Source organism: Neodiprion virginianus, chromosome 5 (genome assembly GCF_021901495.1).
Source record: "Neodiprion virginianus isolate iyNeoVirg1 chromosome 5, iyNeoVirg1.1, whole genome shotgun sequence".
Lineage (NCBI taxonomy): Eukaryota > Metazoa > Arthropoda > Insecta > Hymenoptera > Diprionidae > Neodiprion > Neodiprion virginianus.
The window spans coordinates 7,631,776-7,659,756 of NC_060881.1; the positions used below are offsets into that span (position 1 = coordinate 7,631,776).

Below are 27,981 nucleotides of genomic sequence, written 5' to 3' on the forward strand. Positions count from 1 at the left end.
GCTCAATATCTCTAAAAACGAGCTTCGGTGCATCCCAATATCGGCAAATTTGTATTAACATAGAGATGCGATATCTGGTATATATATACATATATATACGTAATATTTTATACAATCACAAAATCCTTCCTGCAATTCAATAATAACGTTGAAGAACTTTTCGAGCGATCTTATTTATGCGTATAACGTACCTGATATAGAAATTCATACATGGCTGTGCAGTATTACAAGATACTCGTAAAAATTCGTCGATCATTGCATGACAATACAGTACGTAGGTAGAAATGGAGAAATTGGAACGAAAAGGTTCAATGAAAAACAACAGCAATTAATTACAAACAAAAATAAAACAAGAAGTTGGATTCTTTCACTTCTTTTGAAAAATTATGCTACCTATTTCAGCTTGCGATGCATAGAAACTAAACACCTGGGCTGTAATTTGTTTGATTAATGTTTTTAAATTATTTTTCAAACTTCTGACAAACAACTCCAAACAATTAGAGAACAATTGGATTTCAGGTTTGTATGCAGAAACATTCTCGATTGTTGTGTGGAAAAAAAAAAAAAAAAAGGAAAAATATTACTAGAACAATATTTATACTTAAGGGTATGTAACATACCTGGTTACATTGTTATAAAGTAAATTAACACACACATTTTACAAGAGGCTAATGAATTACAATATGCCGTCACCTTAAATAACATAATAATTAAAAAACTACTTGTACATCGCATTCCATGGAAACTTGGCCGACGATCACTATCAACACTGGTCACGATCTATAGGATCGTTTATCCACGACAATCTAAAACTGGCTTGAAACCTGTTCTTTAGTCAAATTTCACCATCGTACAGTCATTTGTTGCTGACTTTTTTCAAGTTTGAGAATGAAAAAAAAAAAAAAAAAAAAAACAACTCGATTTGGAACAATTTCAATCTGATTCTAAATTAGGCGTAAACATAAATCTGATTAATCATATTTTCATGGGTAAAATTAATTTTCCTTTTCGCTTGTTCGACTCTTTTAATAATTTCAAGACTATACAAATCACGAAGGAATGAAAGTTTGCAAATCGCGCTTAAAAAAAAAAAAAAAGTTAACTTAAATTCGAGTCAATTTTAGGCTGAAACAACGATGCAAAGATCGTGTGACTTGATCAAATCTGAGATGTGTGGTCAGTGTTGGACGTCAATCGAGTTGGCACGTAATGCTCCACACGTTATATTAATCACAATATTAAGTTACATAAAAACGTTGTATTAAAAAATCTAATGCCAGCATGCCATGTGAGGCGAGAAAGAAGTTAGTCATCTTCGTTTGTCGTCTACATACGTAAATGTATATAACAGAAACTGTAAAGTTTCGCACCAATTAATTAACTTGTTCTAGAAACGTGCGAAACTGTGCGGTAAATCAGAACAAAAAAAAAAGAAAAAAAAAGAAAAGGCGACCAACATCGAATTAGAAAGAATTAAATTTTCGTGTCGAGGCGACAAAATCACGTTAATAATAAATATGCTCTCAAATCAGGCTGCTGCTTGGTGCCTGAATGATATTGCAATACCTATATGTAATAAACAACCCACCGGAGAGTACGGATGAAAAATGTGGAAAAGTTTAAACGATACAGAGGAAGAGAAAGCAAAAAAAAAAATTAAAAACTGAATCATACGAGTGTGTCGGATGCGTGAAAATGGTTTCGAGGGATGACAAGTTTGAAACAACTAGAAATTATTTATCCTCCATAACGGTTTTGAAGTAAAAATAGTTATGCATATGAAATCCATGTACATGATAGAGTTCCTTAAAAGGTAATTTTTGAATTTCGACTACATCCCCCCCCCCCCCACAAATTGGCTCCAAATATTATTTCAACTCAAACTCTCCAGAGTTGATTACCCCCATTTCACCCTTTCCAAGGCGACATTTTCGGGTTCTTTGGATCACTGATTACGAATCTAAACTCGAAATTTCGAAATCCAATATGGCGAACGAACATCCCAAAAATCACTTGGTATTGCCATATTGGGCCCGCCATTGACTTTCAAAATTTCGAGTCCAGATTCGTAATCAGCGACCCAAGGAATCTCTTTGTACCAAATTTGATCGAAATCAATTTGGTGGATTCAATGTTTCCTTGAAAAGTGTTAAATGGAGAAATCAACCGTCTTTAAGAAATTTAGGAAATTATTTTTGAATTACTTGGAGGAGGGAAATTCAAAAATTACGTTTTTAAGGACCACCCTATCATACGTGCCATGTGTTCATTAACGCTTAATTCTGGATATCTTGCCATTCTTATTTTTCGCGAACGACAGCTAGGTGTGAGTAATGAATGTACAGGCAATGGATAGAGAAAGAGACTACTGTGTTTGCTGTAAAAGTAAACAATGCCGAGAACCACCCTCTCGCATTATGCAGAGTTTGGTGTATATGTACGTATAATGGTAAGGGATGAGCCGTCGTCGAGCGATCGATCTTAATGGTTGTCGAGCACCGAGAGTAAAAACGGAGAAATTTTTATTTAGAACATAAAGATGGCGAAATGATAATTTTTATATCACGTTGACTACGGCGAAGTTCACCTCAAGTATCAAGGACGAATCGTGCCAAACGAAAATTTAGGACCACGGGAAAAATACATCCGAAACCCTTCAACGATGTCATTTACGCCAATGACTTGGAGGACCTTAAAAGTGATAAAACTCTCATGTTTCTGATCCAATTTTAATGTCTTTGGGTCAAGTTCGTTGACAATCGAGATCTCCGAGGACCTCTACAAATAGTTATCTCCAAATTTACTGTAACGTTAGATTACTTGATGTTTTTGTCAGACGGTTTGTGGAGGTCTGTCGACCTGGAAATTAAATGAGCTCAAAAAAAGAAAAAAAAACATCAAGAGTTTCACCATACGTCCTCCAGACCTTTGATTCTTTTCTCACACTTTTACAGCCACCTTATACCTCGTCATCACATCACCTTGGTTCCCATAACACATCAGCAGAATGCTTCTTCTACCCCTAAACAGCAACTCGCCAGTCTCTTGCATCCTTCCCTCCATACAATCACACTCTCATTGTCAGTCACCTTCCATTCGGCCAACACCTAAATTCACCTCTCTTCCCTTTTTCCTCCTCCAAATCTTCTCATTATACTCTTCATATATCTTTCACAATACGTCAATTATATACTCAAACATTCGACTCCTCGTTACGAGTTCCTCTCGTATCAAATTGCGAACCGAAAATGTACCGTAATAACATCGCGACTGGGTGTGGATGATGTCGTGATAACAATCATCCATCCCGTAACATTTGTATGTTTTTTTGCAATTTCTTTATTTATAATACAATATTGTGTTTCGCTACGAGAAAATTTGGAACAAAATGCATCAACAAATTGATTTCTTACAAAAAAGCAACAAGTTTTTTCTCAATGTACCGTCACTGGCGCTAATAGCGTTGCTGAAGATTGTTTGCGTCCATTTTCTTTTTTTTTTTTTTTTGTTTTTCCAATTTCCGAGTCTTGATTCAAACCGTGAGTGCTATTCATCCGTGAACACATGAAGGTGAGTGATACTGCGGAAATGGAAGTAAAGTAAGAAGAGTGAGAAATGGGATTGTGCGAATGAAGAAAGTAAATGTAATTAAATGTGCCAACTGCGACGATGCACGTCGATGAAAATATCCTAATGAGCTGAAATCATTTCCGTACGCTCCGGTGGGTCCGGATCAAAAAAAGGCGATATTGTTCCCAACGAAATACATAGTTCCGACAGTTGAAGAAGACAGAGTTACATTATCATAGAGATGCGAACTAAAAGTACATGTAAGAGGTATTAGAACAAAAGTGATAATGGAGAATAGTTGAATTATTGTATTATTTACGAACCACTATGCACCGTGAGTGTGTGCGAGAATGTTGAGTTCTTGGTACACTTGTACTGTCCACCGTGTTTAAGTTTGGCCAAACTGGCGCTGATGGTTGAGTTGGTGGGTGAATCCTCTTGCGTTATCTCTTTTTCATCGATTTCTTGTTGTATCGACTCTCCGTTTCGCGTCCATGCCACAGCGTCCGACGACGTCAGTCCCAAGCACGTGATCTTCCACGGCGTGGTATTAAGAAGGGCGTTTGAGTAACCGATGTACTGGATACGGCCTGAGCTGTCTTTGTTTCCAGACCACGTAATTAAACGAGATGACAGAGAGGGCGAGAGAGAAAGAGGGAGACAGAGACAGGGAGAGGGAGAGGGAGAGGGAGATTCATTTCGTTACGCCGTGGCAAGCCTTTGGCAAAAATGCGCATGCGCGAGTTTTGTCGGCTGTTCGTGCAGGCTGGCCAACCCGAGTTTCAGCTGTCAAACTTTTTCTGCCAGCGATGCAGTTGATACGAATTTTCGAGGTTAGAATATAAAATAATTGAGGCGGTGACTCGGAAAGATTTGGAAAGCATTTGTTATTGGGTCGGAAATTTGATTCTTCAAAGAACGGTCGGAACTTAATGCTTATGCTCTTTGAAAATTCAAACGTACAGATTTTGTTCAAGTTGGCCCGCCTGCATCGCAGACAAGAATATCGCCGCGGGAAGATTTTGCCGACCAATGAGATTTAATTATTTGGCGCATGCGCGGTCGATTTTCAAGTTTCAAGAGATTTTCCCGGTATGTGAAGATCGAATCAAAGCCTTACTTCGAACAACCAATTTTTACTTTTTAGTTTTACGAGCAGCTGTAAGCGAGGAACGGTATCGAATGCTTTGCTAAAGCCAAACAAAATTAATACTTTAATATGCCTGTCATCAATTTTACGCCTGACGTCATCGCGTATGCATAAAAGCGGTAATTGAATACAGTGACCTCTTCGATACCCCGATTGTTTCGAGTCGAAAGTATTGTCATTATCAATGCAGTTCACGATTTGCTTTTGCACTAGCCGCTCGAGAACGTTTGCCGCGTATTAGACGTTGAAAGAGGTGTTTTAATTGTTGAGAGTAGATGGAAACGAGCCTTTCTCAAATTTTGCGAAAACCATGATGACTGTAAAGAGAGGTTGAAGATATTTGTCCACGATAGGCGGGAAGCTTGGAGCTTTTTGCAGATCAAAAAATGTGAAATACGAATTAAGTCCGGATGTAAAAGACGCGGAGCCGTGGTTAGAAATAATGCATTCAAGTACTAATTGATTAATGAAATGAATGATTTCAACGAAACGAAATGTGCGCCTATTTAACTGAATAACTAAACTCAGCGCTCTCTGTACTCTAGAAAATAAAACCGCGAAAATTGACTGGATACTGTCGAATGAAAAGCGTTAAGCTCATCAGACCCGCAGAAGTCAAGTGGAGATGAAGAAATAGAAGGAGGGAGAACGAGGGGGAGGAGGAACAAATTTCTTTGCTGATATTTTAAACAACAACAATAAAATCATGGTCATCATTGACTAGACCAGTGTTTTTCAACCTTTTGGTCGCCAAGTCTTACTCGTGGAGGTCGTGGTTGTAAGCCAGGTGAAAGTAAAATGCACAAACAAAGTTTTCCGAGGAATCCTCAGGTTTCAAACATCCTTTGAAATCACTGACATAGTTTCGTTACGTACCTGGAGGGTGGCCAGATTTTTTCTACTTGCTAAGGGGTCGCGAATTCAAGAACGTTGAGAAACACTGGACTTGGATTATATCATAACAACTACGTTTTCATCATCATCTCATTTAACATACGATCAATTACATACTATACATACACACGCAAACATAGCCTGAATGTTCTTTATTAAATCTCATCTGTAGGAACAATCAATAAACAACACGATGTTAATTAATCAGCAATCATTTTCTAATTGCGACACATTTCTCTCGTTTTACGTTCTGTCACTTATGAACCGCCGTATAACCGACGTTAAGAATCAACAGCAATAAATACACAATGTTTCGTATAATTTATTCATCATACCATGTTTACAAACAATATAAACAACAATGTAAATCGTTGTTGCACGGCGGTGTGTATAAAATCACGACTACCACTCGCTGACGTTACAGCAGTCGTGTGTGTAACTTTGAACGCATTATTACTGCACGGCTATATTCAACCAGCTTATACACCACCTTCATGATGAACATCGAGCAAACAACCGTGATCATCCTTCGGTTACCCGATGACCACATTCACCATCCCGCTAAAAGCACACCCGGAGTTGACCCTTGGTCAACCCCTCCCCCCCTCCTACCCGCCCACCACCCAGCCTCTTTACCCTTCACCATTGTCAAACTATTCTGACCCTTGAAAGCCAGACCCAAGAGCCGCGCACCATCGCCACCATGATTAGCAATCCCATCCTGCCTGCGTGAGGCGTTGCATACTTAAAACTACGGACAGTGGGGACCAGTGTACCTAGAGTGTAACATACGAGTGATTCGCGTTCACCGATTTTAAGGCCCGGTAATCCGTCGCGGAATGGGCCCAATTAACCCTTTCGGTCACATGTTGTTCAACTAGATATTTTCGCCCTAGTATTGTTACTCGGGGGGTTATTGGGGTCGCTGATCACGAATCTGAATTCGGAATTTGATTATTTCGAAATAAAAGATGGCGGTAACGAAGTGGCGGATGAAAAATCGCAGAAACAAAAAAAAAAAAAAACTATCAAAATTCGATGATTCTGGATGACACTTGTTACTAGGAGGTTTTTGGGGTTACACGAAGTAAAATGGATCATTTGAAATTGTAAATAAACAGTTCGGTGGGACGCTGGGTATCCGACTGTAACTGAAAGGATTTTAAACCCACTGAATTTTACCCGAAAAATTGCATCGAAAAGAAAATGTTTCTTTCTCATTTAAATAATGTTTCTTTTTGTAAAAAAGGTAAAAATCGTATATTTTCAGATAACATGTGTTCATTAAGTATTGTGAAAAGTCTGAATAAACGATTGACCTTGCAGCAACTGTATATTAAATTAAAAAACAACCCGTTCGTATTGTATCATAAACACCTACTAGATGAAAACTGTACAGTAGCGCACTTGCAGAACCCAAAACCAATATTGTTTACAGTGTGATTTGATTTGTACACTAAAATATTGATTAATTGTTAGTAAAATGACCAAAACGATTACCTCATTAATTCCATGTTTAATGACGATAAAAAAAAAAAAAAAACAAATGCAATGATTAACCCATCACGGCTGTATGTAACGAATCAAACTCGATTTCACCCAAGTTTTACAGGGTAAAAACCGGTTGTTTTTTTTTTTTTTTTTCTTTCAAGCATGGATACGTTTGTACCTTTCAATTTAAAGTCGATGGGAAAAATGATTATTACAAACCGATTCATTGGTGATAAACGATCTGTAATCTATAATCCGAATAATATATTTTCCTTCGAGTATATTTATATATTATAACGTTAATGCAATACGGATATACGAGTAAATAAAACAAAATATCCAACGAGAATTAATTCGCAATATAATAATTCTATTATACGACGAAACAGCAAGATCATCACCGACTTTTGCTTTTCGCAAACTTAACGGAATTTCAAGTTTTTGACAGTAAGCAATTTGCACGCGTATACAGCGAGGGGAAAACTCTTATCTCTTACGTATCCTCGTCCGTTTCATTGTATGATTAGTCAGTTGACTGTACTGTAAAGTACGTAATATGATAAATATAACAATAAATGAAGTTTACACTGTAAGTCGCATTTATTTACAACGAACGCGTTAATCGTCATGCGTCAACTGAAACCGATCACTCGTTGCACAAACGTTACAAAAGGAAATGAAGAAGAAGAAGAAAAAGATAAAACCAAAAAATCAATGATTAAGATTCAAAAAATATTAAGTATGCAGAATAAAATAAATAATAAAAAAATAAAACGTCTCTGTGGAAAAAAAAAAGTACGTACTCTAATTATAACACACACATGAGTGACGGAAATGAATTTCGCTTTGAAACGTGAGAATCGTGTAAACTAGACCTACGAAAATATCATATTAAATACATCGTGACGCGGGTTACGTAACAGAATCGCTGCGATACATAAACGCGTTAGGAGGAGGTAGAAAAAGCGCGCGAAAATTTGAACGTGATTCGATCCGCTCCGACTTCAATCGCAAAAATGTCTAATAAACGAAAAAGGTAATTGCCGTAATAAAGCGAGGCGGCGTGAAGGTTGAAACGCAAAGACGTGCGGAAAACGCAGGGTGAATTTTTGGCACAAGCGAACGATGCGTCAAATCGCAGCTGATTAACGAGCAAAGGGACGCGGAAGTGACGCGACTCGACTCGACGTCAGACTCCGAAATTCCATTCCATTCCATTCCATTCCATTTCATTCCATTAACGCCTAGGCATAATATCATACAATTTCGAAACAATTCAGGCTGCTTTGTACCGAACAAAGAGGACGAATTTGTGATCTAATTTGAGTAATTTGAGTAATTTGCGCACGTCATATATATGCGTAATATACTCGTAAATAGGCTTTGCAAAATGACTAATGATCAACGAATATGCCAATCCACATTGATATCTGTGTTCCTGCGTGTCGATGTGACGTCACGCTTTTATACCTGTACGTGTATACATACATATACATATGTTTCATGGTAGGAACAGAATGAAACAAAATTGAATTGAATTGAATTAAATTGAATTGAATTGAATTGCGAGGATAATCGTCGAGAGGAACGATAAAACAAGCAGCTCGACAGCATCCCGCGTTTCATCCTTCGTGCGAATCAAGTAAACCTCGGGGTTGTACGTACATACGTGTCACGGTGATTATTATACACTTTAGAGGATGAGAATCAAGGATAGTCTGTGAAAGAGCCTGTCGCGCTCGAAGAAAGAAATTATTTATAATTAATATTTATCGTTGTATAAATATTACGACGAAATGATTTTTAATTGTAGGTACGTAAACTTGCGGAGAGACGAATTTTGTGGTGAAATAAACGGATAAATTATTTTGACAAAAGAACGGGCGAATTGAGAAAGAAACGACCGGATTTGTTTGAGAGAACTCAAAGAGAGGAATGTCAAAGAAATAACGAAAACGAACTACCGATAATTCAAATATTGCGAAACCGAGAATAACAAATGTAGGTAAAAGCAGAGATAGATGGAGCATTTTAGAGATAAAGTAAAATCGATAAAATATACATTGAAGATTGTAAAAAATTTTTATTTAAATAAAACTATACGATCTTTCCTGATTTCATTTTTTTATGGTAGACATTTATCCCCGCTCTGATATCAATGATATTGCAAAGCATAAACCAGAGCTCTTAATGAATTTTCAAGCACTGAGAAAAATTTGCATTTCTTACAGTAACTAGAAAAATCGAGTAAAACACGTATCGTTAAAAAAACTGTTTGAATATTGTTGCGATTACGAAAAACGAGGTACGCGTAAACATTTTGCGCTATCGTCGATCCTTTCTTGCTAATCGCAACGCAAAATCAGTTCGTGCGGTTTACTCTACTTTTTTAATTAAACAAGGCTTTTACGTCAATTTATCGTTGCGCGAGCATTAAATTTTCGCAACAATTGCAAGAAAATATAGCAACAGCGATCGTGATGAGAAAGAATAGTAACGGATACTAGACTTTGCAAAGCTATATGCAATAGCAAAATTGGCTCGATGTTATTTATAACTTAAAAAAAAAAAAACAAACCGAAAAGTACGCGGGAATTATACGTGTATAAAAACACGTTCAGCTCGTCGTGTTGGCGAACTGTGACGATAAATTTTCAAAACTTTGGAATTCCTCCGTAGATAAAATACATATATATATACGCGTTTTTCCGACTTATGGTGAATGTTCCATGTATACTTGTATACTTATCACACTTATGCACGTATAGCTATGCGGAAAAGTCTACGATACGTACAGCAGAGTAGAATTTCGCAACATATATTCAGCAAAGTTTAAACTTACTTTGCGGGAAAGGTTATGCAAGGATAAAGGAGAAGTCCCATGGCTTATGCAAATACTAGAACCGTAACGTGATATACGCGGTGAAACTGCATCGGTAATATATTTCTCTCGACGATTATATGATAGTTATTGTACGTAAAAAGAAAAAAAAAAAAAAAAAAAAGAAAGAAAAAAATCGACAACTTTACGGTTTTTGATCTACTAAAAAATTAAAGAAAATTCGTGAAATTCCGAGGCGAACTTCTTTCAACCCATTCCTCGGCTCCTTTGATGATTCTTATTCATCAAGCGTCGCGTCGTATCGTGCTTTGAAAAAAAACAATCTTATTGCTTGCTAACCAGGTGAGCTCGGAGAACGTCATCGACGACTATAACGTCATTACATATGCCAAGCCAAACGCGTGAGACGGCACGTCGAAAATAAAACCGTGAATGGTTCTCACCAATCGGAGTAACGTCCGGAATCTGCGTAAGTAATTCGACTTGACCCGTTGATTCATAGTGCTGTAAAAGTATTCCCGCCAACTGTTTTATATCTATTTTTTTGTATTTTTACAAAATTTTTTTCAAGATTAAAATTTTACATAAATTACAAGTATTTTGCGTCAACGATTACGAACCTAAAAATTTCATTTCGATCGAATCCGGAGAAAAAAAATCTGTCCAGGGGTTTTTCGGGTCGCTGATTGCGAATCTGAAATCAGAGTTTGAAAATTCAGCGTGGCGAATCCAATCATCGACCCCGAAAACACCTGCATAGAATGTTTTTTACCGGATTCGATGAAATTTCAAATTTTCGTTCGCCATGTTCAATCCGCGATCCTGAATATTTTAAATTCGATTTCATATTCGCTATCAGCGATTCCAAAAACTATAGAATACTATCTTGTTGTCTCAAACATTAAAATATTTCCTAATTTATAACAACTGTTATTATCGGTATAATTATCGTTTCATTTTCCTTCTTTTGTTGCTTCGTCGTAATTATCGCTCTCCTACGTCACCATTGGCCAACAAAAGCGAGCCACGGACAGGCGATAACGAATTAAAATGAGAAACAGAAAAAACAAAATAAAAAAAAAAAATCGAGTGGGTGTTTATAATAGAACAAAAGTGGAGATATCGTATACATAGATACATGGAAGATAATAAAAAAAAAAAAAAAAAAAAGAACGGAAAAAAGAAAAAAAGTGATACCGTGAGTTAACAATAAAGATTGCAGAAACAACGACGACGAAGATAACGAGCCTCGTCACTCGTGAAATAATTATCAACGTACTCTGTTGTTGATTGATATTATACATCCATATCATAATCTTTTCATCCCTTGAATAATAAATAATATATACTACCGTGAGAAGATTCGAGAGGAAAAAAAGAGAAAAACATATAACATGATGATGATAAAAAAAAAAGCGTTTTGCATCGTATTTTTTTTTTTTTTTTTTTTTTTACCACTGACGACAACGATCGTTTTTCACCATTGCAATTGTTCGTTTGCCGCGTGTTTCGACGTCTCGACGACGACGACGAAGTCGAGAATATCGTACAGCCAACGAAACGCGTGACACGGCGTTTTATTTTATTTTCACACGCGTTTACACAAGGTGATCTTCTTTACGATCACTCCGTTGATACGAGAAAAGAAGAAGGTCGCAAACGTCGTCAACGAGACGATGTACGTGTCTACCTATATTTCGATTTATTCATATTTCTATTTTTCATTCCTTTAAAAATCCTTGCAAGGATCTCTGCACGTATGTGCGTATAACGTGTGTACAATTGTGTATATATATATATATATATATAACACAAGTTTGAGAGATGAAATTTTTCTCTTCAAAATCTTTCGTCGCGCGTTATTTATATACCGAAGAAGTCAATATTTTTTTTTTTCTTTGTCGCGAACCGAGGGGGTTTATAAGGTAAATCTTCTTTTCCACATTCAAATTCGATAAATTTCCCACGCCGAAGTTGAAAAGATAATACTGCGCGTTGGATAGACCGTGAGTTTTATTTTTTTTTTTTTTATACTTTTTTTTATATTTATTTTCTCTACCGTACGCATATAGAGAGAAAGAGAGAGAGAAAGAAGAATCTTGTAAGATATAAAACATCAAGTATAAACTTGACTTAAAAAAAAACGTCGATTTACGCCACGAAGCTCAGTTACAAGCACATAATAAATAATATCAACGCGAGTGAATTATTTATATATATATAATTAATAAACATTGTTATTAAAAGTTTGCGAGCGTGAAATTTTTTTCTTTCTGTTGCCAATCTCGCATTATGTACCTAATAATTAATTCACTTTAAATTTGAAATATAATTTTATAGAAACGCCGAGTACAACAAAGCAACGAAATCGCACGATAATTTTTCAACCACATTTATCTTGATATAACCTATAATTGTATTATGCGGTTAATCTATACATATATATGCCTACTTGCGTAGCTATATAATATTATTGCGATACATTTAATTACAGTACAGTAAGCCTACATGTAATCACATATGAATATAACCACTGCCAAAGAAGCCTATGCGTCGTTATTCAAAGTGAGAAAAGCCGATGAATAATAATCGTTAAACAACGTGGAAAATGATAATTCCCTTATATTTTTAATATTTACAAATGGTGGCATAACATATAACACGTGTCATTGACATATCGTCGAAACGGTCGATTAACGATGATAAGTATTAAAAAGACTGGAGCAAAAGAATCGAAGCAATAAGATGAATAACAGCGACGATCAAATGTTCACACAAATTTCATCATTCCCTGTGAAATTTAAACGTACAATACTGATTCTCGACCGTTTCCTCGTTATTTCTCTCTGCATATCCGAAACAAGCCTTTTCGGATAAAGTAAAAAGTTCAATTAGTCGCAACGCAGGTGTAAATTCGTACGAAAAACCCACGTTTACTTCTCTTAACACTTATGCATATATGTGTGTGTGTGTGTGTGTGTGTGTGTGTAATAGACGTACGAAATACATGCACGCATAAGTTAATCCGGTAAATTTTACCGCGACAAAGAAGAAGCGAGGTTCAAAGTTTCAATTAACGACACTCAAGCGTGTGCAGCGTGATGATACGATGATCGTCACTCCGCACGTATTTACATGTACATATGTACCGTACGTATATTTATGCGTGGAATCATGTTTAGTCACACATTTTCTCTTACATATTATACACACTGTACACATGCATGAAAATAACAAGGAATGCGGGGTGTGCGTAACGCGACGAGTAATCGATACGCACACACGATAGCGAGATATCGCCGAACACAAATAAATCGTACATTTATACACACGCAAACACACACACACACACACATAGATATATGTTTGCGTAAGTCTGAGCGTGTTTGTATAACAAGGTAAAAATTGTTTGGAACATGGAGAGGGAGAGGTGGAAGAGAGGATGAAATTTAATTAAAGACAACTCGAGAGCAGCGCAAGCGATTCAGCGATTGGCGAAATAAATGCGAGTGAAAAAATATGCGATTCACGTAAAGGAGAATAATAATGTTGCGCTATGAAGACGATGCGCGATATGTGGCGTGGGAAATGTAACGGAAGAATGAACGATATATATATTTATGTACCGATAACCGTTACACGTGTATAAATTACCCGTCTAATAGCGGCAGCGACAAAAAATGAAAAAAAAAAAAACAAAGAAACGATAATGGAAAAGAGAAATGAATAAGTGAGTAAACAGATAGATCGAAGAGAAACAGAGAACGAGAATGTAACGACTAATGCGTGTCGGACATCATCGGTGATAATGTTTTCTCATATCTTTCTTATCGGCAAAACTATGGACACGTTAGTCTGTACAATCGCAGACAGATAATCGTAAATTATGAGTTTCAAGTTGGAAGCAACGTCACTGCAACGATGCACGTTCAGAAAAAATCGTTAGTTCGCAGCTTCGTGATTGTCTGACAATGGGATTTAATTAATCGTAAAGAAAAAACAAAAAAAAAAAATAATAATGAACCAACAAAACATGCTCGCGATTTCTAAAGGCAAATCATTGAGAGTCTTCCTAAAATAGTCCAATAATGCATTTTTTTTTTTTTTTTTGCGTATGTTTCGTTACGTTAACGTTCCTAAAAGTTCAGCCTCGTCGATAATCGATAACAATCGATGCGGTTAGAGAAAATATGGATTTACACCTATAGATATGTTACATGTATAGTGTGCGTATGTGAATGTATGCACCGGGGGGGGATAAACGTACGAAATGTCAGATGATACAAAGTGATGTATACGTGGATACGTCACACCTAAGCAATGTGAAATACAGCGATGGATAATAAATACGCAGAACGGATGATTTTGCTTGCTTGGATGCGTATGCGGAGAGAGATATGTGTACGAGTATACGTATAATTCATACATCTATTGTACAGTTGATGTGAAAAATATTTGCTGTTATTTTTCTTTTTTTTTTTTTTTTCCTTTCTTACACCAGTCAACCCGAAATCAGAGCCATCGGAAAATGATTCGAACCTGGTTGAATTAGCGGTGTAAAATGTAATACATGGTATACCATACTCGAGAGATAATATGTTACATATTTATTTCATAATGAGAAAAGTAATAAGCGAACCGATCGGCGAACAGAGGGCCGGTGGGGGTTGATGGGGTGAAAAAAAACGAATCGACTCACCACATCCCCCCCCCCAGCCCCGACACCCACCGTCACACACACACACACACCTCGATGCCGCGAACAAAAACTCCGTAGATAACACATCGGCGGAGATTATAAATAACACCCCCCCCTCCCCCACCCAGCGCCGCGGCTTTCCTAGAATGTGTGCAAAAGAGGGTTTTAAAGCGTTATTGGTTGGTAAAACTCACCTGCTCCGATCGTCAGAAAATTGGCTAAAAATAGCAAAGCGAGCAGAAAACCAGCCTGTCTTTCCATCTCCATGTCCGTGGGTTTCCTTCTTCTCGTAGTCGTTAGCAATGAGTTTTTCTGCACACGCCTGTTAGGTACGATACGTATAGTTGGAAATCCGGGGAGCGCCTCGGGATTGCGCCTCTCTATCTCTCACCTTCGACGTTTAAACTCTCACTACGCTTGCTTCTCGTTCGTCTCTTCCCACGGTAGAGATACGCTCGTACGTTATCTATCGCCCGGAGTTTGTTTTTTTTTTCTTATCACCGCTAGATCACCATCGGTAAACGAAAACGTAACACTACGTACGTTTGACTAGATTTCAAGCCAACGTAAAACATACACACGGATCTCTTCGATTTATATTCACTGCTCCCTGGCGGACAGCAACGATCAAACCCCTTACAAAATGGCGACCGTCTTCTGCTACTAGCGATAGCAGCGCCGCGCTCTCTCGGCCGCTGATCACCGCAAGGGCGTAACCAATCTTCCGATCTTCGCTTTGTCCCTAGATTTTTCCTAGATTTTTAAAACGCTTTGACACAATCCGCCTCGCTCTCGTCTCACGTTGTCAAGTCTTTTACGAGTCCACCATCGGATCAGCGCGACTGATATATCCGAGGAATTGTTCATTGCGCTCCGGTTAGATCCGGTTTAATTTTAATTCTTACGCCCCTGAACGCGAGCACCGATGTCACGTGGTTACGTAACCAGACTGACTGACCGCGGAGCGCATGCGCAGATTCGATGCCCCCTTCCCAAAAATTCAAACGTCATTCGAGCTCCGCGAGAAATCTCCACTTTCAGGTTAATCGCTCCTGGCATTGCAGCTGACTCGAGTATTGACTGGGAGAGCCAGCAGTCAACGGTCGACCGAACGCCGCCTATCGCCGTAATCGCGAGATGGCGGCACTAGCGACGACCGCCGCGCCTCTCGCGGACCAATTTTGAACTCCCCACGACTACTTCCCTCTCCACTCTCAGGGTCCATGCCCTTGCTCAACCGCCGCCGTTATCCCCGTGTGGATCGCTGCGAAACGGGGCGGGATCGTCGATGCGGACATCGTGACGCCCGGCGTCGCGTCGCGGCGCCCCCGACTTGTAGGCATCCAGTCGGGCGCTCTCATCTCTCATATTGATTGGTTCACTCTTAAGAAGGGGGCTGCTTGTTAGCTTTGTTCCGAAACTGACTGGCTTACTGACCGACCGAATGATTTGGGCTGCCAGTTTCGGTTCGACACTCTCTGTCCGTTTTACCTTTCACAACCTCTGGCTTCAGATTTACTCGGGAAAAAAAACCCGGCCGAATTCCTCGGCCTACCGCACTTTTCTTGCTCTTCAATTTTTTTTTTTCGCCTAACCCTCGTTACCGACAGAGGCTTTGGCCAATAGACGGAAGGGCTCGAGGCGAAGGGCTCCCATTTCCACCCGAGGCCTGACCCACTGCCAAAATACCATTTTGACCGCTATGAATACACGCCGAATTTGTTACGCCCGTAGCTCGGGGACGCTCCTTGGTACATACCTACGATTGGATGGAAATGGCTCTAGACAAATTCGATGATCGAAAATTTGCAGTTCACGAACGGGTCTTCAAGTTGATAGACGCTTTTTATAACACCTCAAAAATCTCATATATATATATATATATATATATATATATATATAGACTGCAGTTCCTGTTCGTTGCAGGCTAATTCCGAAACAACGACACTTCTCTAGGCAAAAAGTTTAAAACTTCAGTTGGCTAAGTCGTAAAGCTAATATTCCAAGTCCACATCTTCGAGACAACAAAGGAAGGCGGAGAAATTTCACTAGGATAATATAACTAGATAATGTTGTAAATGGATCAATGGAAGAGAATGACTAACGATGAATCAATCGAGATATTTTTATGTATCAACCAAATTCTCACCTTCGATGAGTTTACAAATTATACCCAAAAGTCACCTCGACTGATTTCCGGCCGATATCCAATGTTTCTTAATTGTTTTCAGCACCTTCCGATGCGCTCGCTGACGATGTGGTTTCCATCCTCTAGATTTCTGAGACTATTTCCAATCTAAGTTACTGCTGATTTTTTTATGCATACTTTTTTTTTTTTTTTGTTTTTTTTCTTGTGAAGCGGAATTAGGTATCAGAAGCTTGTCGCAGCCGTGTCTTCGTATACCGTCATTTTTGTCAAAACACTTGGCGGCAAACATGTCGCGTCGTAGAAAAAATGTCGCGATATTGTCGATGCTGGGAAAGAGGAGCTTCTGAGAAATGCGGAAAATATCGTTGAAATTGGTTAAATATTTGCGAAGCAATGTGATGCCGAAATTTTAAACAGCCTCGACACCTTATACGTTGAGGTAGCTATTTTTGAAATTGAACAACACACGAATCGTGTTGAAACAGGCTAAGAGGAAATTCGTGAACCACGGGAGCGGCGGGAATAAATATTTCATGCAGATCGCATCAGCGCCAGCTTGACGAGATAATAATACTTGTTCGAAAACACGTTTTCCGAGGCCCCTCAAAAACCGGATTTCACACGGCGGAGTTGTCCCGATATTTCTGAAATTGAATCACGGTATAGGGTCTGTGAATATTTATTCACGGTATTTGGACAAAAGATTGCGTCTCGGCTCCAAGAGCTGGTTATTGACTAACGTTTTGCGTATATGTATAATTGCTATCCGGCAGGAAGATACTTGACGATGTTAATTTTTTTACATGGTCTTTCTTCATTTGAAAGAGGCCGAAATGAATGCTCACGTTAATTGATTTAGTATATTACATGGGGCATAATGGCGGACATAAAGAATCGGAGAGATAGAGGTGGAGGAGTATGACGAAGATTCACCGCCCTATGGAATTATGTGTATAATAGAGATACTCTCAGCCCGGGCTGATTGTAGGTGGATATAGGATGGAGAGGAGAGGGAGAGAGATAGTCAGTTGTACAAGGTTCGCCGGAAACGGTGGAAGACCTACGTTGTTATAGGTATATACGTATACAAGAAACGTGCAGCGCCGCAGTCGCTGGCGGATAAAATTGGCGAGTCTATTCGCGAAAGTAGGACAAATTCGAGTCTTTTCAAGCATGGCAGCCGGAAGATAGGAATCTTAGCGTTTCGACGTCGGGCTCGTCTGGTTGTTTCAACAATTCCAGAGATAATCTCGTCCCCTTTCCGGCGTCGTAAAGCCGAGCTGCCCGGAAACGCGAAAACAGGAAAATTGCTGATTGGCTGCGAAACAATCGCGCCTATCCTCGTTCGCCTTTCAAAAACTATCCCGCAACATCCCGCGGGCTAATTATATACGTGAGTCGATTATATAGCGCAAAGCTCCCAGGATGAATCGTTCTTCCAGAAATTTTTTCCCTCGGTCCCCTTTAGGTGATTTTCGAATTTCTCGCATCAAACCCGAACCACCGTCTGTATACAGTAATTCCCTCTGGGAAGCGGTTGATTCTTTCTCACCGGTCCCGAGAATATCTTTTTTTTCGCAAGAAGAAAAGAGAGAAAAACTTGCTAATTGCAGGTGAGAGTTCGCACGGGAGTCCCGAGACGAGGGGACGGAAAGTATTGGGGAAGAAATCTCGAGCGGAAGAAGTCGCCGGGTAGCAAATGGCGTATGTTCCGGACGGGGCGAAAGTCTCTCAGATTCTCTGCTGCAGAATTAGTCGGCGTCGCAACGAGGAAAACGTTCGCCGTTTCCCGTCTCCGGGAATAGCCAGCGCCGGTGAATAGAGAAGACATTCGAAATTGGGAAACGGGAAACGGGAAGGTGGAGGATCGCTGCGGCTGACAATGAGAAACCTGGTCCGCGTCGCGGGGACGGGCAACAATTCGCAACAATTTCCCTCGGGATTAAAACCGTTAATCGTCCTGAAAATAAACGTTCCAATGACGGGAGGGGAGAGTAGAGGAATCGGCAAGAAATCCCAGTCGCTCTTTGTTAACTTTCGCTGATGTCTTAAACCGTGCCTGCAACGCATGCATGTACAGGCTGTTTTCGAGCAAGTGCCGCGGTGTGTTGGGTTGCCTACCGTGAAAGAAAACAATTATCGGTAATACAGATTTACCGAGTTATCGGCAGGTAGCAAGTTTAAAGTCCTCGCGGGCGAACTCGAACTGCCCGTGTTGTTAAGTTGTATGGATTTTGCCGAACGTTTGTTTCTTTGTTTATAACTTATGCTGAAGCGTTCAGTGATCGCGTTCCAGAGTTGCGTTAAAGTGATTGTGTAACTCGACTTGACTTAAGAGATCAGGACTCGGTAGGTCTGTTTTACCGATATTTGTTCCCCTCAGTGGTAGGCAACCCAACATACTGCGGTGATTACTCCGAAACACTTTGTATAATAAAACTGCAAATAATTTCAACAAAGGGTCCAGCCGAGGAGGTAAATACACCTCGAAATGTTTGTTCGTTCCTCATGCTGTCCCAGCTCACGTGAATTATAAGTGGTAAAAAAGAAAAAAAAAAAAAAAATTGGGAAACACCACGAACTCGACCCGATGCAGAGAAAAGCGAGAAGTGAGGGAGTATTGTCGCACAGAAAATCTCCGAGATGTCCTCATTTCTCCTCGGACAAATTTTCATGAATTTTTCAACACCTGTCCGCGAACCACCGCGCTTACCATGTTGGGAGACTTTTCGACTCGGGAGTATTATGCGTGCGAAAAGAGGAGAAGGGCTGATACGTGAATAATTAAAATGGTGAAAACCCTGGTCCCCGATTAAATAATAACGAGATATTCGAGAATGTCTATTTTCAACTTCGGTACAATTTTCGGCGCGTATTTAAACCGCGGTAAATAAGAGGAACGTAAAAAAAGAAGATGCATGATTCCGAAATACTTTCATCCCCGAAGTGATCACGCCGTATTGCACGGAACACGCCTGCGAAGCAACATTTTTCTGAAAAATTCTTAACAAGACTCTGGAAGAACGCGAGCTGGTGGGATTTAAAAAATCGTCGTTAGAAATACGCCACCTGCATTTGAATTGTGAGAATTTCGTAGGGTGAAAACTTGCAAAGCTTAACAAATCCGGGGCGGGTTCAGGGAGGGCATAGTTTATGAGCTCCGAAGCCTTTATACGTGGTTTATCAGCCATACAGGGATCCCGGAAGCTGTCCGCGGGGGGCTTCGTGGGTGTTAAAACGCACGTACAGTGCATGTCGGCACGCGAGCCAGGCCCACGTGGAGTGCAGGACCCGCTTTTATGCTGTTTAGGGTAAATGCGTGTTTTCCCACAATCTGCAGCAGCCCCGTGGCGCCGTGGTCAAAGTAAAACGCAAACTTTTCCTCCCTCTTTTTGCAGATAGCGTCAAAAGTCGTGCGAGCGAGTTTCGCCCGCCCCGCCGGGGTGAATTTCTCGTCCTTCGGTATTCACGCGTGCGTGTCATTTCTGCCTGTAAGTCAAACGCTTAATCGCTGCCTCGATCCTGGTTTCACCCCGGATTTTTTTTCGCCTTCCAGTTCCTTGATAAGCGAAACGAAGTAGGTATCCGCTAATTTTAAGAGCAGCCTGGTTGTTCGAGCTTTTCGTTTCAGTTCGAGTCTCTGCAGGCATCCGTCGGTCTGACGAGTTATTTGAAACAATTAAAGAGAACGAGTGGAAATCTAGTAAAAATAAAAATTTGAAAGCGTCGCAACAACGTTTCGTTTCTTTTGTGCCAAAGTCGTGCTTGTTACTAGCCAATTTTTTTCTATCACATGGCTCACTTTCTTTGCGAATGGGATTATTTGTCACCATGTTACGGTGATTTCAGACTCTAGAGATAGGAACGATTCACTTGAAGTGATTCGAAACAAGCTTGAGGTTTGATTAACCGAGATTGCTGCAGACGCGTTGCGCTTTGATGAAAAACGGTATACCTAACAATGTATTAATTGCTCTTTGATGAAAATGGTATACCTAACAATGCAGTAATTGCTCGAAAAACGATAATTATAGAGTCCCTTTGGTTACCGTCATTCGTCTGTCTCAAATTACACGCCACTCGATCGGGGAGGATATATTTTTTCGACGAAATACAATCTGTTCGACTTCGGCAACGACAATTTTCGTACCTTTTTTTCTTACGTACCTGGAATCACACGAAATCGGAGACTATTTTTCCAGACTGTACAGATCCTCGAAGTGACCTGAAAGATCAAAGGACGGCGAAAGGACTAAAGAATGTGAGGGAACAATTGCAAAACCTCGAGTTCAAGGTACGAGGCGAGAGCGTTGGCAAATTGAAAGGGAGAAATTTGATGTGTATAGATTTTCCCCCGCGTAGTTATACATCGGGAAAATTCCAAGAATTCTCGTTTGGCAGCAGGACCAGCAATATATGAAATATTTATGCTCGCCAGAAATACGACTCGGAAGATCCTCCAGCCCAGCAATGGCGCCCAATGAAATCCCGTCCGTCCGAAATGGCAGACCTTGGTTAAGTTATTTAAAAGGGGAAATAAAAATCCCAATAAATAATATAACACCTGCGAAATAACCGGACGTATGCATGGCCTATAACCTTTTACACGTATTACAAACGCAATCGAACCGAAGATGGAAAAAACTGAGGTGAAAAGTCAGAGGAGGGTGAGAAAAAATGGCTTGTTGTAACAAAGTCCACCCCGCTTAGGCACGAAACGTCAAAGGCTTGTCGAACGGGGTTGAAAGCGTGAACTCTGGTCTATAAGTTAAGGTGATCTACCGCCTAAAAATTCTTACGAACGACGCTTTATGGTAGCGCAAAGTTTATACGTGTATATTATACGCTGCGCGACAATGTAATACACGCATATAATGTAATACGATCCATATCCACTCGCGTTGAAAATACCCCTTGGGAGATTCTTTTCTGTCTTATACCGGGCTATAAAATTTCTCCAAGGTTTATTATAATCGCGAACTTGCAGTAGAAAGCTGCAAGTGCAAGTGCACCGATCGAGTGAAGCTGCAAGATTGCAGAGCAGTCGCGTTGATGGAATATGTAAATGCGTACGAGTCGATTTTGATTGAATGTTATTTATTTCTTTTTTTTCTCTCTTCTTTTCTTTCGTTCGATTTTGTTTTCCGTTTTATCTCTCTTTTCCATTCGTTTTTCGCACCGCGACACGGATCGAGTACAGCGCGAGATTTTTCATCGGAGCTTGCAAGCAGTACGAGCACTCTAAACTCGAAATCATCGAATAACTTGCCGCTGCCCAACTTCGCGGTATGACGTGAGAAAAGTTGCCGTGCTGTGCGGATGCTGCCTGAAACATGGGGTGATTTTTTTATATTACATACCGCAGATGAGACCCGAGCGAAAATACGTGTAAAAAATTAGCTGCCTTGAACATTGAGCATTTTCTCTCACCGGCTTTAGCAGCTTGTGTTATAACTAAGAAATTAACCCAGAAATATTGCCTTCGGGTGTTTGAATTAAGGGCGTTGAAATTTTGTGTAACTTGTTACGAAATTCAACGACTGATTTGTCGAACTTGATAAGATAAATATCATTTATACATTTTAGTAGAGTTCTTCTCAGCTAATTCTTCCGTCCGTAAAGTTCTCGTTGTAATTTTGAACCCTGAAACGGCTACTTTGAACGGATAATTCTTCGCGTATGATCAGGACTCTGAGTGTTTTTTTTTTTTTTTTTTTAATTTTTTTTGTTTTCTTTCCACTTCGACCAATACGCGATACAATAAAATAACCCCGCGTTTTGGGGATGCATCGGAATTCAATTTTCCTAGCGTGTTAGGTTGGAAAGCAAATGGAAAGAGGGAGAGTAAGGGGTTGAAAAAAACGAAACCCTACACCGGGGGAATTTATGCCCCAGGTTGTGATTGCGTTGACGAAGAAATTTACGCACGGTAAATTTCCCCCTCGTGATAATTTCGACTAAATTTTTTCACAGATACAATTCTACGGCAGCGGGTTTCTGTCGCGGGTCAACGGCTGAAACATGATCGGCTCGCCGCGCGGCTCAGTGAATTAAAAATTCCAAATTCGTTCGAATAACCACGGTGAAAATGAAAGAGCGTTCAATTACGATCTGCAACGAGTCAAAAGTGAAATATTCCAACGAAAAGGTCTTTTGAGATATATATACTTTGACATATTTATTGTGGCAATGGATATGTAATTCGGTAACTGACCTTAATATCGCATGTAAAATAATCTGTACGAAGGTAAACCAAGATGAAAAGAAGCCAAAGAAGAATAACGCAAACGAAATTAACCCGAGAGGAATGTGAGCGGAACGAAAATAACCCGGTACAAGAATAATCGAATGAAAAATAACCCAAGACAAAAATAACCCAAAACGAGAATAAGCCAAGCAAAAAATAATTCGAGTCAAAACTATCCCAAGATGAATAATAAACTGAGCAAAAATAGGCCAAACGAAAACTAACCCAAGTCTAAAATAATCCAAATAAAAATAATAAATATAAAAGTAATTCACGAAAAGAAATTGACAAAAGATGAAATGAAATTAAATTAATTTTTGTCACGGGTTAATTTTGTATTTATTATTTTCGAGGCATTTTGGTCCTAGTACCCTCAACTTTTCTCCGACCATCACCCATCGAATGCAATAACGTACCGGCTTTGCCGAGACGCTAACCCAGCATGGCCGAACTCGAATGAAAGAATAAATTATACCTCGGAAGCCCGCGGAGCGCGAATGATGTCCTCGTAGGTACAAACCAACCTTTCATTTGAATAATCTAATATAACACGGCTTCGAGTCAGGACACCCTTTAAATACGTATAGAGGGCTGTGCACGTACCCATACATAAATATACACGTCGCGTGTACGCTGGAGGATTGTTAAAACGTAACGGGGCTGCGGCTGCCGTGCCTGCGGAATATAACGGGTAGCCGAATAATCGTCGACGACGTATTTTTTTTTTTTTTTTTATACATATATTTTTTTTCTTTAACAATTTGACGGACCTGTCGGCGCATCGAGAAGAGCATGACGTGGGAGAGCATTAGAAAATACTTTCCTTCACTGCGTCGGCCATGATGTGGTTTTTTTACTGACGGTGCCGACCATCATGGACGATTTCGTCTTGGACTGTTTTCCCCCACTTGGAGCTTTTTCAAAATTTCCAATATGTTTAGGTAATCAGTTTCAGGTACCTAGCTACTTGATGTTCCAATAGTTTGTATTAAGAAATTTTCGACTGGTTAATTAGCAGAGATTGTTGAACAATGAGAAATTAATTCCTGAGACACTGATGAGTGAGAAAGTCAGGGTACTCGATATCGGTTGTTTTTGTTAAATGTCATTGTCGGTTTTCTATCTATTTGATGATATTTTCAGCGAGACGATGCCGACACAAAATATATGGCATTCTGTTGTTACGTTGTACGGAGTGATTTGTATAATTTAATCGTTTCGGGCGTTTATGCTGCTTCGTAAATGTTCGAAGAATGCGGTGAAAACGATTTCGCAACCCAAACTGTAGTCGACCGATAATAGGATATTTATTTCAACGTACGAAAAGAGCGTTTTGAAACCGGAGAAACGATTGATGGAGAAAAAGTCGCTGAGAAACATCAACTCGCAAAATTTCCTGCCCTTTTATAACATCCGATTTGTTAGTATATTGAATATTCTAGGTATACGAAAAGGCTAATCGTAAATTGTACCAATTTGCCAGATTTTTAAGGAACTTGAGGTAAGCGGAATAAATTTGACACGTTTTTTGGATGCGATATTTTTTTCCGCAAACACGCATTACATACACTGAAAACTATTTATTTGCGTTTAGTAACGATGTCTTGTTGAAATAGCGTCACCCGCATGTTTGAACATGCATCATGCAATTCGTCGAGAGTAAAATTCTTCGTTTTAAATTTTTGAAAAATGAAATATTACGTAAATTAAAAAAATCCATGACAAGGTCTAGATCATCGCATTGAGTATATATATACAAACTTATAGGCTGATCGGTCAATTGATGTTTATGACGTATAATTAGGCTCCGCGAAAGGTGTATTCAAAAATCTGCTAAAAGGTGGGAAAGGCTGCCACGTCGTCAATTTTAATTATTTTTCAATGCAATTTACATAATTTGTAGATAAAAGTGCGAACAGTTCCGACGTTGGCCTCTCTTGAAACGAATAATTTTATACCGGCAAACCTAAAGAGTCTAAATTCACCCCTCGCTTTCTTGTCCTCGGTGTATAATGTAGCCTCTCGTATCAAAACGTATCAAAAAAAAAAAAAAAAATGATCGGATACACACCGATAAAGGATTTATCAAATTTACCAATCATCGCGATTAAATATGACGAAATAATAGCCGTCTGATTGACCAAAAAATTGGTCGAAATTCGTTCGTCGCATAGTTATATAATATATTCTATACTACGTAACGGAGACACCCGGTATGTTCGCGTACGTGGTACATATGTACTAAAGTACATACGTACAGGGGTAAAGTTACAGTAGCTTTTCTCGAATGACGGTGCCGTTACGCCGTCAAACAAACAAGAAGGGGTGGTGGTGCTCAGCGCGGAATGTACTTTGCATAGAAACTATTGAAACAAATTGTTACTTCGGAGGAACGATTGCGGAACGTTTACGCCGATCGATAAAATCACTCTCAAGCCTTCGCACACACTGCAGCAAAAGGCTCCTTGAGAGTCGGGGGTGTTTTACCCCTGAGTGATTCGGTATTCGCGTGCGAGTCGGGAGGTATACTTTTGACTGAAAGTGAGATACGAAGTCCAGCGAGCGATTCTCAGATAAACCCTTGCAATTTTCAATCGCTTGCGTTTTAAATGAAATATACTTCGTGGAAATGTCCCGCCATTGAAACCATTTTTTTTGGAATTTATTTATACTATGTAACAGCTGGTATGAAATTATAGTGAAATGGTTGCGAGTATTTCTGAATTCTGAATTTGAAAAGTTCCGGAAACGCTGAATTTCGAGTTTTTTTTTTTTTCTTTTTTTGTGGCGAAATTTATAGTAAAGAAATAAAAGTCCGAACGGTACGAAAACCGACAGGTCAAAGTTCCGAAAGTGCGAGAATAGAGAAAGTTTGTAAATCTGAAAAATTGTAATCCGTATGACCGATGAATTTCTGGCTTCGTGAAATTTCATCGCTTTGATTTTTCTTCGTTAAGAATCCTGGTAACTCTGATTTTCGCTATTTCCGATTTTTTAACACCCACACGTTTCGCAAACTACGCTGTCTGAGTATATTTTAATTTACGGAATTTTACTCAATCGAGACTTTAATTATTCAGAACTTTGCTCCGTCGTAACTTGAATTCTCGGAATCTTGCGTTTCGGAACTTTGAGCCATCGGCTTTCCGACCGTTCGAAACTTTGCTGTATCTCCAAAGTTTGATCCCTTCGCTTCAAGTTTCGCGACCACATAATTCGGAACTCGACGCTTTCGTAACGTTTTTCAAATCGTCAACTTCAACCCTTCCCCATTTTACTGAAATACCTACACCCCAGATTTTCCAGTAAAATTTCTCTCATTACACTGTCCATTTTTACCACCCCTGTGATTTTCAATTGTTTCGAATTCGCGCCGATGTTAATTCGTGAATTATCGAAGCCCGAGCGGACGGTGATGATGGGGGTGAATGAATGCCGAGGTTACTTCGACGGACTTACTCCGTCCGATTTTACGGGGATGACCGTTAAAACGGCGAGTCCGCTCGCAGCGCAAAATCGTGTTAGCACTGCTGAATTACCCTTCTTCTTCCTTCTCGTTCAATAGAGACTTAAATGCAAGTTTCGAAGTAGCTCTAAAATAAGGGAACAAAACGAACCTGTGACGTCACCCCCCTTCAGCCCCGTAACCACGGGGCTCCATCGATCCGGTAACTTTGACATTGTACGAAGATATCCGAATGCCCATTGTGTTCGCAATCATGGATGTCTTCAAATTTTCACACCCCGACACTCTCCGTGTTTCCTCCTCCTCCTCCTCTCTATCCATCTCTCTCTCTATCCATCTCAATGGGGCTGAAATACCATTTTCCTGGTTAGGCAGCCTCAACGCGTGTCTGAAAATACCTTCAAATACAAAATGCGATTCGGTATTATACAAGTTGTGTTATACCTATACACAAACGCATAATATAATATTTATAAAGGTTTTCGCTAAATAATATGCCGTTCTTCAACTTTTACACGGATATTTTTTTCACTCCTCCTCGATTTTCCAAACGGTACAAGCATCGAGTAGAAATAACAAGAGGTAGAAAAAAAAAGAAAAAGAAAAAAAAAAAGAAAATACCAAACTTTGAACTTGACAAGTAACGAAAAATTCTCCGTTAATCTGAAAGACTGATTGTTGTGTCTGCCGTTACCAAACCGTGAATACAGATTTGCTTTGGTACTGCTTATTTTTTTTCTTTTTTTTCACTCCGTTACTTTTGTTCGCTATTTCTTTTTCCAACTGTTCGATCAAATTTCGATTCTCTTTCACAGAATAGTTTGTCGAGTTCTTTTGACACGTGAGAATTTACGCTGCGTTTCGAGGATTTTGACAAATCCAGTTATTCTGGTCGTCAGATCGACGAGGTCAAACCTTTCTGATAGATCAAAGCCCTTGTCTATGCGCTATTTCAGTCTCCCACCCTTCCAGTTGGCTAAGGTTTTGACTACGATCAATCGATTTTTGATATTTTCGGAAATAAAAATTGAACATTGGTTATGTGGGACATTTCACAAAAAAACGACCAAGCCGAACCGATGGGATCGGGAATTTAAGTCATATATTTTTTTGCTCAAGAATGTATAATCATGAATGTATAATAATAAATAAATATTCAATCGTAATAAAAATATGTGAAAAAGAATTAAAAAATTTTCGTAGTAATGTTTTTTCAGATTTTTTTTTTTTTTTTCTGAAACATTGGGTAAAAAATTGTGAAACCGTTATTCCATGGTGTACGAGGGCTTGAAACGTTCGTAATTTGACAAAGATTAATTTAAGATTTGATTTTACCAAATAAAACGTGGCGTATTTTCAGGAGGCGAAAAAATATTGATCATTTTCGTTTCTGCTGGTTTTTATGATACCGCATATTTATTTCCTCGAAACTACGTTGAAAAACAATACCTTTTTGTTCCTGATGTTTTTTTT

At 39.3% G+C, this 27,981-nt stretch overlaps 1 protein-coding gene and 2 long non-coding RNA genes across 7 annotated transcripts in view; 1 reads left to right on the forward strand and 2 right to left on the reverse strand.

Moving 5' to 3' along the window:
- The window catches only part of LOC124305436 (basigin), a 39,740-nt gene extending 24,431 nt beyond the window's left edge, over positions 1–15,309 (reverse strand). For 2 of the 5 annotated variants that reach the window (XR_006908382.1, XM_046764889.1), the window contains exons 1-2: positions 14,841–15,305; positions 3,894–4,169 (exon numbers count right to left, since the gene is read on the reverse strand). Coding sequence is in view for 4 of the 5 variants with exons in the window: in XM_046764889.1 (XP_046620845.1) it covers positions 3,894–4,169; positions 14,841–14,913 (349 nt within the window). In the remaining variant the exon portion in view is untranslated. Of the gene's footprint in view, positions 1–3,893; positions 4,170–14,840 lie in introns of all 5 variants that reach the window. The other 3 variants (XM_046764890.1, XM_046764891.1, XM_046764893.1) reach the window with 3 other exon arrangements.
- On the forward strand, positions 4,947–6,690 carry LOC124305441 (uncharacterized). The gene is made up of 2 exons (XR_006908386.1): positions 4,947–5,152; positions 5,266–6,690. It is a non-coding gene; the product is annotated as an uncharacterized LOC124305441 (long non-coding RNA).
- On the reverse strand, positions 5,620–14,637 carry LOC124305442 (uncharacterized). Its single transcript, XR_006908387.1, has 2 exons — positions 14,587–14,637; positions 5,620–5,780 (listed from the first exon to the last, which is right to left on the reverse strand). It is a non-coding gene; the product is annotated as an uncharacterized LOC124305442 (long non-coding RNA).
- Positions 15,310–27,981: the final 12,672 nt, after the last annotated feature.